Raw genomic sequence first — 16,466 nt, forward strand, 5'->3', positions numbered from 1 at the left:
TTAATCTTGCTGTAATTACTATTATAAACTGTTATGATTTTCTATAGGTTAAAAATTTCATGTTAATTTATTACCGCATTTTCGCCTGATTAATAATTACTTTCACCTATTGTTTTTCAAAATAAAAAGATATCATAATTGGTCTGGGTCGCGATAGCACAATATAAACCTAATCAGTTATTGATTCAGATATCAAATCGGTCTCATTAGTCTTTATTTTATCAGTTATCATATTACCATCATAAAGTAAACAGTTCGTAGAGATAGAAATATTATATGGATGCTTATTACGATAAGGAAAATTGTTTTCTCATCAAAAGTTCTCTGTACTGCCCAAGTATTGCCTGTCTCGGTAAAGGGAAATCTACTGGACTGTATATATCAAGAGATCACTTCAGTTCTGCATTATTTTCAAAAGCTCTCCAATAGATATTGTTAAAACAAATTCAACCGTTTGGTGATTTTGTTCAAAATATATATGTACATACTTATATATTTAATTTTTTACTTTATTGTAGTCTTTGTTCTGTTTAACGGCAAAAAAACTATTGTGTAGGTGTAACCTATACGTTGAAGCTTGCGTGATTAAATTAATAAATTACTTGACGTTATCGGTTAGACATAACAAAAAATAAATATGTATTTAAGTAAACTTTATTTTATATTAAGTGTAGGCGTGGGTACCTACTACCTACTTGAATACCAAAGTTGGTACATAATATATTTAACCACAAATAAAATAAAATTGGTAATATTTACTGCATTTGAAATAAAATTCGAATATTATAAATAGTGTCATTTGACGACTATGGGCGGAATATATGTAGAATACATTTAAAGTAATTTAAATTTTGAGCCCTTGAATCTAATCTCTATTTGCGAAATGCGAATCTTGAATGCAATGCTTATGAGATTATAGATTTTAGTAGCAATATTTTTTTTAAGTTGGATCCATTGGTAGGCACGCAGTTTCTAGACCACCTGTGTATCTTGAGTATATTTTCTGATTCATTTTAACATCTATTTAATTTTATTTTGCAAACACGATAAATTATTCTGACTCTTATAATATATTCTTAACATCTAGTAAGTTATTGGCAGCGACCCAAGTAAGATTTGCCGACGCGTTCTGCTATAAGTATCATTATTTCATGAAAGCTGAACGTTGCCTATACTTAACTTTGAAAGTCAGTCCGCTAGAAGATAAGGCATGTCTAGAAATAATGTATTTTTTTATTATTCCTACATTGCAAAGTTAAATAGGAAGATGTAAACTTGGTGAATGAAAATGTTTTGCAATGAATAATATACAGTAGAGTTCTTAGCGGCTACCTACAAAAATTAAATACCTAATATACTTTCATAATTCAAGGTTAAAATATTAATGAACCATTTCAAACCTTTCATTTGAGAAAGTAATTAAATTAATAGTATAATAATCTCTCTTGTTTCAAGATTAAAATTAAATATTTTATGCGCAATACAACCTACTTTTTGTAAAAAATAGAAACATTCCGCAAATAACGTCACGAAAGGGTATAAAGAGACCCTCGACCCTATTCATGGGTAGTTTTTATGTTCCTACTTCAATGAACTCTTTTTGAAAATGACTGGATTTCAAATTCGAATCACATTTCAAATGGTGTCTTCTTTCATGAAGGAAGTTCAAGAACTCTTTTAATTTCCGATTGCCTTCATATTTTATCATGTCGATCATATTTTGATAATGGTTGGCTTCTATAGACTTTTAAGGTCATGAACTCATGAGTATTTCTAACTAGTCCAAACATTTATTTGCTGTTTTAAGTACCTTTCAATGTTTATCGATAAGAGACACAATTTTATTTATTTATTTATTTATTTACACTTTATTGTGCTGGCATACAAATAAATCCTTAAAATTAAAACTTATAACTAGTCCAGCACAGAAGGCGGCCTTATCACTTAAGAGTGATATAATAATGAAATTTAGTGTAATTTAGGTGCTTGGCAATGTTACATTACATGAGTCCATTTGATACTACTTATTAGTTATTGATATAGATAGAGTCGTGAACCATTGTCACAAATTGTGAAGGTATATTGAATGGTTTTTTAAGAAGATTAATCACGAATACAAATAGTATTCGTGATTAATCTTCTTAGTACCTAGTAACTAATGATAAACGTTATTATTTATAGTTATGTTGATGTCAATATTTATTGCAATAAAGTAGATACGTCATATCGTTAAGAATACCGTAATAATATAATCATAGAATAATTATTATGATTCAAAAATAAATCATAACAAGGCGTAATTATTTCTATTCGCTCGAGTATTACGACTTTTAATTTAATAATGAAGGTTTATTTGTAAAACTTTGTCTCGCATAAACTTTGCTCTCTACCCTATGCAGGCGTTGCATATTGGAGTGAGCTGAAACTTCATGCGGTAATGAATAAAAATGGAAGTGCAGACGGGAACTATATCTTCATGACATCTGAAAACATATTGAGACACTTCTTTATGTAAGAAGTAGCCATGTATTATATATTTGAAACTATTTTTACGTTTTGATGCTTCTCATACATATAGGGATGTCAAATTATGAGAAACTATATTTAATCAGTTACCTAATTAATTAATATCCTCTATATACAGGGTTACTTGTAAAACACCGGCAACCTCGCAGGACAAGATAGCTAACATCATAAGTAACAACATTTCGACTTTTGATAATTTGTTAGATTTTATTTTCATACAAAAATAAATATTCATTTAATTTTCCGTCTGAATATTATAAACTCTACGCCTCCCAAAAATTACGTAAACAAAAAGCGAACGAGAGGGGGAAGGGGGCGTCGCGTCGTCCATCCGATAATTAATAGAACATAGACTTACAAATGTAAGGAGAGTACAATAAAAGTTTAAAAAATCATTTAAAAATAATTTATTGCGTTATGCCAAAAGTCGTAGAACAAATGTTGTTACTTATGATGTTAGCTATCTTGTCCTGCGAGGTTGCTGGTGTTTTACAAGTAACCCTGTATAGGCGATACCACAATGGACGTCTGAGGTTGCATTCTAGTTTGGCAACATTGGAATGATGCACGTGGTATTAATTAAAATTCTCATTTATAATATTAACAACAAATGCTGCTGTATGTAACTATAATATATCTTACTTAAATAAATGTAACACTTATTATTAATTATTTAATTATGATGGTAGGTATTATCTTATCACATATTAAGTATTTAGTTGATTCGCCTAACGATATCATGCAGAAAATTTTTACAGTATCACGAACACACTAACAATGAAATGAGAGTTTATGTTATTAGTTATTAATTGGTCCAAATAAACTTATATTATAAATAGTTGTATATTTAATGGACCCCAGAAAAACAGAAATAATAAACAGCCGAAAAATTGGTTTGTTATTTTTATTGCAGCTAATATAGATAATTTGTTTATTCGAATGGCTCTATACATCCAACAAAAACAAAGCTGTTGTTGTTATTAATACACCAGATATTTAATCAAAACTTGACAACATCTATCATGCTCTACCACTACTCTACCCTGACGTCGAGTATATCGACTTTTGTAACAGTTCTATCATCCACTAAAAACAAAATAATACGACCGCACACAAATAATCATGACTGGCATGTTAGATGGATGAGTCGGTTCGATATTTTCAATCTCTTATGTGTTTACGGAGTGGGCAATACCTTAGCCATGGCCTTCAAGTCCATGGGCATGTAGTCGCGGAACGCGACGCGTCGGCGGCGGCGCGACATGCCGTCTGCTCGACCGGCCGGCGTACCGAGCACTGAAGTCGACAACAAACGCTGAACACCCCTAATGCACCCAATTTCCCGCGCACGTGATATTTTCATTTTCAGTTATTGTAACAATATGCTACAAACACTTTCCGTGTTGGTTTACCATTAATGAGTTCGACCTATTATAGGTTGCGTATCCGCGTATGACGCTAAATTGAAGACTCTATATAGCTTTTAGTAGTTTGCAATCCAGTGGCTTTATAGATAACAACTGAATTAAAAACAAAAAGAAATATTTTTTACTTTAATCGAAAGGACATAAAAATAAGGAAAGTATAATCGTAGTATAAAAATATAACCATTGAGATGCTCTGAGCTTCAAAGCTTTCAGTTGAAAGGCGTATGATAAGTGGACCTTGTCGTTTGTTAAACCTTAAAAAGGGAATTGGTCTACTTATCTTTATGACATATCAAGGTGGCTTCCCACGACGCAACTCTACCTCTATAACTCTCTGACGTCACCACCGCAGAAAAATTATGTGAAAAGCATAGACTTAATTTCGTTAAAAGGTTTACTTTTAGGGAAGTCTTTTAATTTATTGGATTGCGGCAGTAATTATAACAGATTCCGTTTTTATTTATATTCATACATTCGTATTATGAAATGACAGTCCCTACAATATTTTCAGGGCTGTTTGTTATATTTGTCTGAAACTTTCAAAATTTTCCAAGATTATTAAAAAGTTTTATTTGACCTAAACAATACATTTTGTTCGTAATTTACATAGTCGATAAAAATGTATAAATTCATGGAAACACTTTACGAGTGTACCGCCAAGTCTTTGTCTGAGGCTCGGTGGTTTTTATGTTGTTTTTTAAAAGGGTTCTTGTAAATTAAAAAGAGCTGTTCCTGTAAGAAATGTCAACAAGCGGATCCCGCAAGTGGAAAAAAAATCTTTATGCCGTCTTAACCGAGATTTTTTATTTATCTTGCCTTGCCGCTGTACCTGACATAAAGTGAGGGCCTACGTTGATAAAACTTTATTTACATTTTTTGTTATCGTATAGTTTACTTTAACAATTACATTGAACATTTATTAAAACAAAATAAGTTTCCGTAAACTAAAAACTACCTGCAAAGCGGAAACAGCGGTTTTTTGATTAATTATCAACTGGATGATATGACAATAAAATATTACTGGTTCGATCTAACCTGCTACAAAATGCTTTTTATAACAAACTGAAAAATGAATATCGTAGAAGGTATAGTACAAAAAATAAATATATAGACACCTGTACTTATTGTAATCAACAAGATATCATTATAGAGCAATGCAATGTCGGTAAATCATAGTGAACGAGTTAGTTGGAAATAAAAAGCACTTTCAGATTTCATTGAAAACTACTGAAATAGAGCACCTACTTGTGGCACGCACTTGAACGTTTATTTTACGATTAGATCCTTAGAATTAAACCTGGTAATAATTAATACTTGAATGTGCATTTAAATATACGAAATAACTATTTCATTTGACTCCTTTGTTAAAACTACATCTCTATTATTATTAATGTTCTTTTTAATATGAAATTGGCTATAGTTTTGCATGTTAATTCCATGCCAAGAAAGTAGATTAAGCCAATTTCTTTTATTGTCTCTAGATTAACGATCGAGACTTCATGGTCTTCTAAAATACGACTTTTTATTATTTTATTAGCTTTTTGCACCAATATTAATAAATAAAATAGTGTAGTGTACATATTTTGAGGTTTCTAGCCTCATTGTTATTAAGAAATAATTATTCAAACACGCTGACTACAAACACAGGTATTAATCAAGCTAATTTTTCTGGATTTCAACAACTTTAGGTTTAACGAGAATTCGATGAAAATGTATGACTGAACATAAAGTAAAACATTGTTCATCAAATATAATTATTAATTATACCCACTACCTTTATACATATACCTAATCTAGATATAATCCGATAACAAACTAGAATTTATAATAACTAAAAGGCCTAATGAAATAATACTAAAATACGAATTAACATGCAATTTTAAGAAAAAAAATAAGATTGTCATGTGGGAGTGGAATTCACGTATTTTGTGAAATACTACTATTTAATTGAACTGTAAGTTCATTTATAAGCTGCAGGATTGTATTCTAACGTTGGGTAGCTTTACAGTATGAAGTTGTGTAACCATTGAAATAATATTCCTGTAGTTGAACAAGCAGGATCTATTCATCAAGACTAGACTTTTAATCCTGCTAGACGTGAGCTGAATCGTACATCTGTGGCCCACGCTTATAATAATCAAACTAATAGAACGATGACTAATGAGTTCTAGATATTTAATTTATTAAAAATATAGGTATACATAGAGCATAATTGAAAATTGATAATATCGGCCGCTATCGTGTTAACAAGAAAAAGGATCCGCACATACAGACACACGGACGTCCAAGACAGAACTTTTTTAAACTGTTTTTTAACTAGTTTAAATAACAAAAATGACATCAAAAATATCATGAACGTTAAAAATAGTGTTTTTTCTTAATATGTGTGTGTATGTATTATCTTACAAGTGCAATGTATGATACATAAAGAAAAATCAGATGTTTTGCGCGAAGTGACAGTAGTACCCACCTCAACGCTTCGCTTATGAGGCGTGCAATAGATACAAATATTAAGATAACCGCAATTTAGATCAATTTATTTTAATCGTTAAGTCAAAAATAATTGGCATAATTTATATAGTTTAGTTATAAAAAAAACGATTAGTGGTTATTTCTGTTACAAAAGTTTTAATGAGCGAGAAATTCCAAAAATAACCATTTCAGAGTTATTTGAAAATTTTAAGTACGGTAAATTAAATAAATTTATCTTTTCAACTTGCTTACTTGGAATAAATTATTAAAGTAGTAGATATCTAGTATTAAAAAGGTAAAGGAATTAATTACGTATTTCAAAAGACTAAATGGTTTAAGTAGATAAATAATAATATAGTGTACACCTAAACATACAATTTATCATTTAAATAAAATGGGACAATAGAAATCTTATAAAAAATGTTTAAAATGTATCATTTATTTAATGATGTCTTTCATACAATAAATGAATCTGTATTCCACAAAATTTTGTACAAAAGGAATATATTAAGGGCTCGTCCGGGATTTGAACCCGGGACCTCTCGCACCCGAAGCGAGAATCATACCCCTAGACCAACGAGCCGATGGTTTCTATTGCGAAATAGGCATACGTATTAGACATGAACTAGAATAAAACGTTATATTTTTAAAAATAGACCAATTACCACGCTTACTGTAATTTTATACCGTGACTATTATTTTCAAGATAAAGAAATGTTGATATTGATTGAGCGACACGGTTTTTCATTTTATATTTTACAGTTACTTCGAGCCTCAGGGGAAGAAATTTAGAAGGTATCTACTGCTACGATATATTAAATTTATAGTATTATAGCCTAAAGCCTTAGAAGAAGTGAGTGGCCGCTATTACCGATACGTTAAAACTATCTTTATTCGCAGATCGTACTATCGATAGTGAACAATGAATTTTGCCAGATTTACCCCACCAATTTACAATGTTAATTTTCAGGAAATAACGGCCATTGTTGTGAAATTGTGAAAATCTAATGCTAGCCGTTATTACTTCATGCAAGAAGAGTGAATCTTATAAACTTTGTGCCAGTGTCGCGATGTCACTCCATTTGTTTCATTAGATTTCGTAGGAGAAACAATTCGACAATTCTTTAGCGCGGGATTGAAGAAAAAATCATGTCTGGTGTCCTTTTGAGAGTGACATCAAGGACACTGCTAGTAAAAGAGTGTAAAAAAGTGAACGTGTAATAGAATGTTAAGAAGTGTAGAAGGTAATTCTGGCAAAATCACCTCGTGCGGGGGCTCCAGGTCGTCGTCCATTGGTGGCGCGTCGGTCGCCCGCCAGGCGCGCCCGCTCCTGCCCCATACAACACCTCGTCATAATGCTTGACCAACTCAACACTCAAACACTAAGCAGCAATATTTACTGCATATAAATACGAATAGTTTATTTATATACAAAGCCTATGATGAAGTTCATCAAAGATTTTATACCTACGGTTAAGCAGCGGTGTTACCTACCCTATGCCATGCTGCATAATCCACAATACGGTAGTCTTAAATGTCACTATATTAACGATTTTATTCTTGTTTCAGCTTTTATATATTCAATGATCCATGTATCTATGTTATTTTTATTTGAAGTCAGCAACAATAAAAATGCTATTGCTGTTACTGAGCACGCCATTTTTCGTTTAAGAGACTATTATGAAACGGGTTTACGGGCATTTAACTCAAAAGAACCCTCACGGAGCAGGATAACGATATAAAACTGACGGTGACAGTAAATACGATCGTTTATGTTCCTATAAATGCCATCGGTTTCAATACGAATTAAATTACGAGTGGGTACCTATTTGCGGCCAGTGAGATGTTGCATGAATTAAAAAATAAATATTTTTTGTTTTTATTTTTAGTAAAAGAGCGAACGAAAGCGAATACTAAACGAGGACTCGCCCTTACCGACTTGAAGAGCTCTCTTAAATTTAAACGAGGCTTAAAAGCCATCGACGTACAGGTTGCAAGGATTTATGCTTCGTTTAGTAGAGAGTAGCGACACGAATGCAGGAAATTTAGTGAATTTTGCCTAAAAGACATCTGTTCACATAGGCTAATTTAAGATAAGTAGAAGAGAGATATGTTAAATAGATTCGTGCCTGTACCTGTAGGTGTCGTGGGGCGGAAGACCCAAGCCGGAGTCCTCAGAGGGCGAGCGGTGGTCCACCACTAGAGGGACCTCCGGCGGCACCTCCTACAACAATATACTACACCTCACCTGACCATTTCATATTTGAAAACAATTGGGCATTTTCAACACGATTTGTAGTGCTTTATTGGTCATGCGAAGTAAGTGCAATTTTTTGATCACGTACATATACTCAATTTGTTTCATGATTATGCTTTACAATTTTAATAAAAAAATTTTTTGAAGATTTGGTTTTTTCATATTGCCAATTATATTAATATAGTGTAAATTAATATATATCATATATGGTATTCCGGAAAAGATTGTCCTAAGTTGTGTTGTAAATAATAAAACAGCTAACGTAATAAATATACGTCAAGGCTTGCTTACATGGAAGCTATAACTATCTATGGTATAACATGAAACGTGACACGATATGCCGTTTTCAGCATTAATTAAATTTGTACAAACATAGTCTTTCCGAATTATATAATCTGGCTGCATGGTATCACGTAACATGTTTAAATGACCACAAATATTTATGTTTCACAATCACACGGTACTCTATAACTGTATGCAGAACAAACTAGGAAACAAATAGGAAAATATTTCTGGTCAGATTTAAATGTGACCAATCAATATACGCATGCAACATAATATAACAGATACTATAAAGGTGTGTTTACACAAGCACTCACCGGGTCGTGTAGATCATGCATTGTCGAAGACGGCAGCATGTGGCGCTCGCCGCCGCGCTACGGAAAATAGATTAATCTCATCTATATGTATAAGCTCAACCTATATGCTACTACTTATTGTCTCATTAAATGCTTTCGTGCCTTGTGTGCAAAAGTGCAAAAGTTTGCCTGCGTTAGAAGTGCTTAATTGCATTGTATCTCTTGCATAACCTAGTTGAAGATTAAAACATCATGTAATATTGATGCATGTGCTTTATACTTATCTTTTCAGCTATGTTTATCGCAACAGCTATAACAATATCGCAAGTTCAAAATCTAATTTAAATCTATTATATCCTGACTATAATTAAAATCCTCCAAACCACTTGAACAATACGAGGGGAACACTACTCTATAGGTAGGTATATATATTTTCATATTGTTTAAGCAAGTCTCATTTGCATCTTGTCATTAACGAAACAGGGAGGCCGATCTCAACGGCCAATCTTCCTTGTATATTGCAGGCTGACTCTGTAACCGAGTTAGTTGTGCTTCGCAAACGGAGCGCAAAATTGTAATTGAAGTTTCCTGCCAGCGAGATTACGAGGTAATAATACAGCTTCGTTTCAGCTACCTTCAGCACAATTTAAAGACAAAAACTAGTGAACACTAAATCTTCATTCTGGCTGCGGTGAGATAATTTAATTGTATTAAAACTTCGACAAATCTAGAGAGTTAGTGCTCGATAGCTGTAATGCCAATTTATCTCTATATACTTCGATACAGCTAGTTTTCGTAAAAAGAAATGAAACAAACTTTATATCATTCAGCATTTCAATATAATATAAATAAATTGTTATAAATTAAACACAGTTGACTTACAGATTGAGTTACTCTACATTTAATGTATTTAGACATACGCATGTAAACAAGGCTTTAGGCATATTGCAATAAGGATACACTACGATACATAGGTGTGTGGATAGCTAACATTTCTTCATATTTGGTAACGATTACACTTTTCGTAACATTGGATTATAAGAATGGAAAATTTGAAAAATATTACAAACGTGATTATTGAGCGCTCTAGGACAATGTATTTTAATAATCTCTGTATACCTTAAGGTGGTGTCTGTTAAGTGGTGAATATTTGTATACCTTTAAATGGTGGTCGGGTGGCGGTTCATCTCTCCTGTATACCAATTCATCAAACCTTGGCCGGTCTTCGGGTAACAGAAACTCCCGAATTTCCGTCAGAAGTGAGTACTGCGTGGAAAATATCAAATTTCAATTTGCTGCGTAAGAGGCCCTTGTCAGTACTTAGTTAGGTAGATTTTAAAAATAAACTTTACATATATAATTTTTAAGCTACTTTCTCACACTTTCAAAATGAATAAAAAATAAATGCGTCATCAGATCCGTTTCACAAAATAACAATTATGAAATCTTTGAACAACAAATTTATTTTTTGTTTTAAAGATTTTTTAATGTGAAATTTTATTTTAAACATTAAATATGATCTGTTTTAAAGAAATCCTTTTATAGTACCTTTTGTGGAGTATCTAGCAGATCTCTCAGCACCGTCAGAAAGGAGTCTGGAGTAAGCCTTCTCGTTGCGTATTCCTCCATGTAATAGGCAAGTGCAGGCAAATCACTTTGTGGCAACAGAGACTTGGCTTTCTGTTCTACAGCTACGGCTGCAGCTCCTCTCCGTCTGCCCCAACCGCTTATTCTAGTCGAAGTAAATATAATTGTAAATACTACTTAGTCTCTTCTTAGGACTTTTTATGATATGGGACAAACTTTGTGTTAGCAGCACCTATTTGTTGAAGTATAACACCATAGAACTTCACAGAACATTACTATGTATACAAATTTTCAAACCAAGAAAATAATATAATATAGGTAATATAATAAATCTCAATTTCGTAAACGTATAAAATAAGTTTTTCTGGTTAAATGGCAATCATCCCATTTATATATGTAATATTTATATTCATTTTAATTTAAACTAAACTACGATACCACGGTTTATATTATAACCGTCCTTCTAAACGTCTTACTTATAATGTTAAAATAATATTAATTATTAATAAAACATACAGTCAACAAATTAACTAATCATATACATTTTGGCTTGTAATAGATGATATTGAAATATAAAAATTAGTACGCAAATTAACATCATAGATCCAGCAGCAAACTAGGGTATGAAATACGAACAAATTAAAAAGTAGCGCGAGGGCGAGAATGCAAAGTGATTGGCGCAGGTCATTAACTATCATAAATCACTTTTTCCTCTATCACAGCCACGTACACTCTATAATATTACTATAAAACTATGTAATTTCTATATTACTTGAAAACAAACAGTGACGGGCGGACATGGCTATGACTCATAAAGTAACATTTGCAATTGGCTAATTTCTGTGGTTGAAGTCAGACATGTAAAGTCAGTAAAAAAGTAATGTGTAACTGCATATCTGCTACCCAAAAGACTTATTTCTAGATGTTTTGAACACAATTTATGAGGTACAAATTAGATTTTTAAAAATAATCTTTTTGCTCTATATTATAAATTACTAGCGGCCCGCCCCGGCTTCGCCCGTGGTACATATGAAAAATAGATGTTGGCCGATTCTCAGACTTACCCGATATGCACAGAAAATTTCATGAGAATCGGTCCACCCGTTTCGGAGGAGTATGCAGACTAACATTGTGACACGAGAATTTTATATATAAGATTTACGATTGAAATCCGTTACATAAACACATACACCTACGGTTTTCAGTCCGTCTGAGTTCAGTACTTAGACGAAATTGAAAACAAATTTTATTTAACCACACAGATTTACCGTGTGTTAATCGTATACATTGAAAACAATCTTTTCACGTAGCGTTAGAGCTACAAGTCTAAACAGTATTGGAATTCCTTCACATTTATAGAAATACATATCATAATTAGCTAGTAAATTGTAATTAATATCGAATTAATCGCGATAGATTTGGCAATCGTCTCTTTGAAGTACAATTATTGTTAGCTTGTTTATCCATTTTACATTGAGGCGAAGTGACAGTAATCCAGTCACGATAGCACGAGCATAATATTCTAACAACGATAATGTTCAAAGTTTTGGGCTCAATTTCGATTTAATATTTAGATACATTATTCGAAACCCGAAACCAAACAAGAAGTTTGAACACGATTTAGATTTGCCTGATGTCTACATTTTCAAGGTATGTACCTAGATAGTGAGATATTTAGCTTAACATTGTTATTTAGGTATTTTTAAATTCAAAGCAACTTCAGTCTTGCAGCGAAATTTTGCTAACTTTTCCTGCGATAGCTTGCATTGAGAAAACTTATAATTACGTATCCTTAAACTTTTTATATTGTTTCTACAAAGACCTAAAATATATCTTATACTAGCGGTCCGCCTCGGCTTCGCCCGTGGTACCTACATGTTTAGACTATCCTATCTCTCAAGTTGGATCGAACTGCACATGGTGTGCCAATTTTATTATAATCGGTTAAGTGGTTTAGGAGTCCATTGAGGACAAACATTGTGACACGAGATTTATATATATTAAGATTACGGAATAACTTCCATAGATTATTGCAAAATGTAGAGGAAAGTAATTGAGATTTTATCTATTGGTAGTTCTTGCGGTTTGAATTTTTCCGAATATAATAAACAGCATAAATCGAAGATTATATTTGTATCTAATAAAAATTATAATATCTACAAAGAAATTTTTGGCTGGTTTTTCTATTTCGATGTTGAGTAGTATTTTGACCAACCAATATAATTGACCGCTTCCGTAGTAATTGGTGTACCTACCTAGTAATATTATTTTAGAAAAATAAATAATTTGTCATTATTTTTATTCAATTATTAAATTATAAATGTTAATTAATTTATTAACTTATAATGTATGTAAGGTTTGTTTTCTAAGTATGTAGATGTTTATGTGAAGTGCAGTATTTAATAATAAATAGGTACCTATTTTTGTTTATGGTTATTAAATATTAAGGTTATTTAGCAGTATGTATTAACCATGGACGTATAAAAAAAGACGGACGGTATATCGCCTAAACATTGAGTGAAGCCTAGTAATGGCGGCGAAACATCCATGTGTGTGTGCCATGTTGCCATGGCAACAGCTGTCCTGTTGACAATGGCGGCTGTATTTTTTTCTATAAATTTTGCCGTAATAATTTTGGCATTAAAACATAAAAGAAATAACTTGCTTCCCTGTGGAATGTAATCCCTCGTGTTTTGTTATTTAAAATTGTACTGTTGCGACACCATTTAACCACGCAAGACGGCATTTTAAATATTTTTTGTGAAACAGTGACGCAGTTAATCAGTCGGTAGTTCACGACGTAATGGCGGCCGACTAGCTTACTATGGTGAGAGTGTGTGCGTGTTTATTGTCTTTACACGATCGCTAGCTTACTATGGTGGCTTCACGTTGTTTGTTCGTAATACGGCGTCCGTCTTTTTTTATACGTCCATGGTATTAACTTAAGATTTCAGATGGTAAATATGTTAAGAAAATTATTATGACAGATGATGTGTTGTTTTGAATGAAGAAATATAATGAGCGAGGATGAATGTCTGAGGATGAACTTTTGTTTTGGTAAACTCAAAGAATTAATTTAGCTTTTTCTTTTGTTTGGATGTTTTTAACATGATGTTTAATTGAACCCTAGCTATGTAATAGATGCCTACTTTAAGATGTTTTATGATGTGTAATAGTTTTAAGATTTAAGTTTGTTAAGTATGATTGGAAAAGTATGGTGTGTGACTGATGACGTATTATTTTGAATGAGGAAACATAATGAGTGAGGATGGATGTCTGAGGACAGACATTGGTGCAGAACGGCCGAATGTGGGAAACGGAACGGTGACGGGTGAAAGAGAGGTATGAGGTGTGCGAGAGGGAAGGAAGGGTTATGGCGGCGGATGTAAGACGAAGTGTGCGTGCGGAATAAAGTGAAATTATTTAAAGTATTAAAAGACGTATTAACAAGCAAACAACCATTTATTTATTTCAATCCCACATGTATATGTTACCTGGGGGCCGCTTCCCGTTCCCCATACGCTGTACAGGCATGAGGCACCTTGCCGACGTCCCTGACAAGCAAAGACATTCTTTTGTGGTACTTTAGTTGTGCGACTGCTTCATCGTGTGTCACATCTACGAAGGACTGCCCGTTTACTTCTAATATCTGATCCCCGACCTGGTAAAAAATTAAAAGGAATTAATATAAATCATAAAAAAAATTGAAATATAAAGAACCTCTACATGATATCTATATTAAGAGCCTTTAACAAAGAAATACTTTATTAAATCTCTAAAAACACTGATTTTGTGGGTAGTTTCGCAATAAGAAATTCTTAATTCAACTACTGAAAACCATATCCCACATAGATAATATTGCACGAAATTACATTTACCAAAAAGAAAAAACGAAAAATTTACCAGATAAAAACAACAAATAACATAAAAAATAGCATTGAGGTCGGAAAAGGTACGAAATATTAGAGCCTAAATTGATTTCATACGAGGCAATAGCTGGCTTTATAGCGGGTTTACATTGAATTTATGACACAATTTTGTTTGCTACGATATAAATTGTTTCCTGTTTATCGGTGACCTTTCGCGTCCTATAAGGCTGCGTTCACAAATTTTTATTGAAAAACTAATACTTAAAAACTTTTATTGGTTTTTCATTTCGCAATAAAAATATAATTATTGTTAGGATTCTAGTGTCAGCTTCGCTTGCGGTAAAATTTTTACTAAAACGCAGAAACAGTTATTGACTTTATCCATTATAAACAACTAAAAACAAAGTGTGGAAACACAGTGTGGAAACAACGCAAATAATGTAAAACCTAATGAAACTTTTTTAATTTCAGAAACAGGTGCATCATGGCTTAAATATCTCATTAAATATAAATGGGGAGGGCAGTGTTTTAAAATAGATGCTTACATAACGTCAGCCAAATGTAGGGACACATTAAAATTCATGAACACGACTGATACAGAGTGATTATTCATGAGAGGATCGAAACTGAAAATGGCACATGTTCGAAAAATATGTTTTTACAAATTGTATAATACTCATTTTTTAACTGAATTAGATACATTCTTGTTCAAATAAAAGCTTCTCAATCAAAGCTTATTATGTATTTTAAATGTCAAATAAATGAACATAATGACGATACGGTTTTTAGTTTTGAACCAATAAAAAAATCATAATAACTATCAGAATAGAGCGTTACGTGCATTTTTTTTGTCTTGAATAAAATTAAAGACTTAAAGTACGGTCTACTATATGAATGAACACCTACCCAAAGAAAAATTAAAAAATAATCGTTTCCTCTTAGATTAAGGATTGCGCTATACGACCGCGCGCGCGGAGACCAATCCTTAATCTAAGCGTTTCCTATTCTGTTTATTACAAACCATTAGTCCAGCTCTATCTGCAACGGAGTCTTTGTCCACTCCCGTGATGTAAATGCCAAGATTGTACTCCAAGCCGCCTCTTATCATCAGCCCCAGCGACTGTCCCGGCTCGATACATAGATCCACCTGTGTACAAAATTTACCGTTGAAAATATGACCAAAGGATAAAAATAATTCAAAGATCGTGTGTGCCATACGTATCAGAAGTGAAACTTCTTTTGCAAGATTCTAACTCTACTCATAATATATCAATTGGATATACTTGAAAATTTCATGTAAATTCTCCCCATACTTTTCATTACATTTACAAGCTTACAAACTTCGCAGACAAAATGAAGCTAAACGCAGCATCCGAAAAATTTACAGTTCTGTCGATAAAACTGAAAAGAATAGAATTTGCTTTCAAATAAATCTTCTTTATTCCCAGTGATCGAGTAAATTGGCAAAAGAGAGCTTTACTCGGGCGCTTTGATGCCGAACTGAGTATCGCTGATTGCATGTAAAAGTAATTCACTCTTTGCGATTAAAAATAGACGTTACATTCTGAATCTTGCTCCGGAAATATTGTTAATGATTATTATATATTAAGATGTATCTTAATACACCGTAATATTTTTTATTATCTACTAACTACACACACCTTTGGTAAGGCTAAATATCTATTTTTCAATTTCCATTGATTACAATGTGTTACGTTTGTTCAATAATTTCAATAATGCTAATACATGT

General features: G+C 32.5%; 1 protein-coding gene and 1 non-coding gene across 2 annotated transcripts in view; both read right to left on the minus strand.

The window, feature by feature from the left end:
- The window catches only part of dysc (whirlin protein dyschronic), a 67,717-nt gene that overhangs the window by 21,634 nt on the left and 29,617 nt on the right, over positions 1-16,466 (minus strand). Inside the window, exons 8-14 of the mRNA XM_090111761.1 lie at positions 15,738-15,863; positions 14,342-14,508; positions 10,809-10,992; positions 10,419-10,526; positions 9,282-9,338; positions 8,561-8,649; positions 7,689-7,755 (exon numbers count right to left, since the gene is read on the minus strand). Of these exons, the coding sequence (XP_089967887.1) occupies positions 7,689-7,755; positions 8,561-8,649; positions 9,282-9,338; positions 10,419-10,526; positions 10,809-10,992; positions 14,342-14,508; positions 15,738-15,863 (798 nt within the window). The remainder of the gene's footprint in view (positions 1-7,688; positions 7,756-8,560; positions 8,650-9,281; positions 9,339-10,418; positions 10,527-10,808; positions 10,993-14,341; positions 14,509-15,737; positions 15,864-16,466) is intronic.
- On the minus strand, positions 6,937-7,008 carry TRNAP-CGG (transfer RNA proline (anticodon CGG)). The gene has a single exon. It is a non-coding gene; the product is annotated as a tRNA-Pro (tRNA).

Source organism: Colias eurytheme, chromosome 2, assembly GCF_061535395.1.
Source record: "Colias eurytheme isolate Ceu_HAF_F1 chromosome 2, ilColEury1 Martin Lab GWU primary, whole genome shotgun sequence".
Classification (NCBI taxonomy): Eukaryota; Metazoa; Arthropoda; class Insecta; order Lepidoptera; family Pieridae; genus Colias; species Colias eurytheme.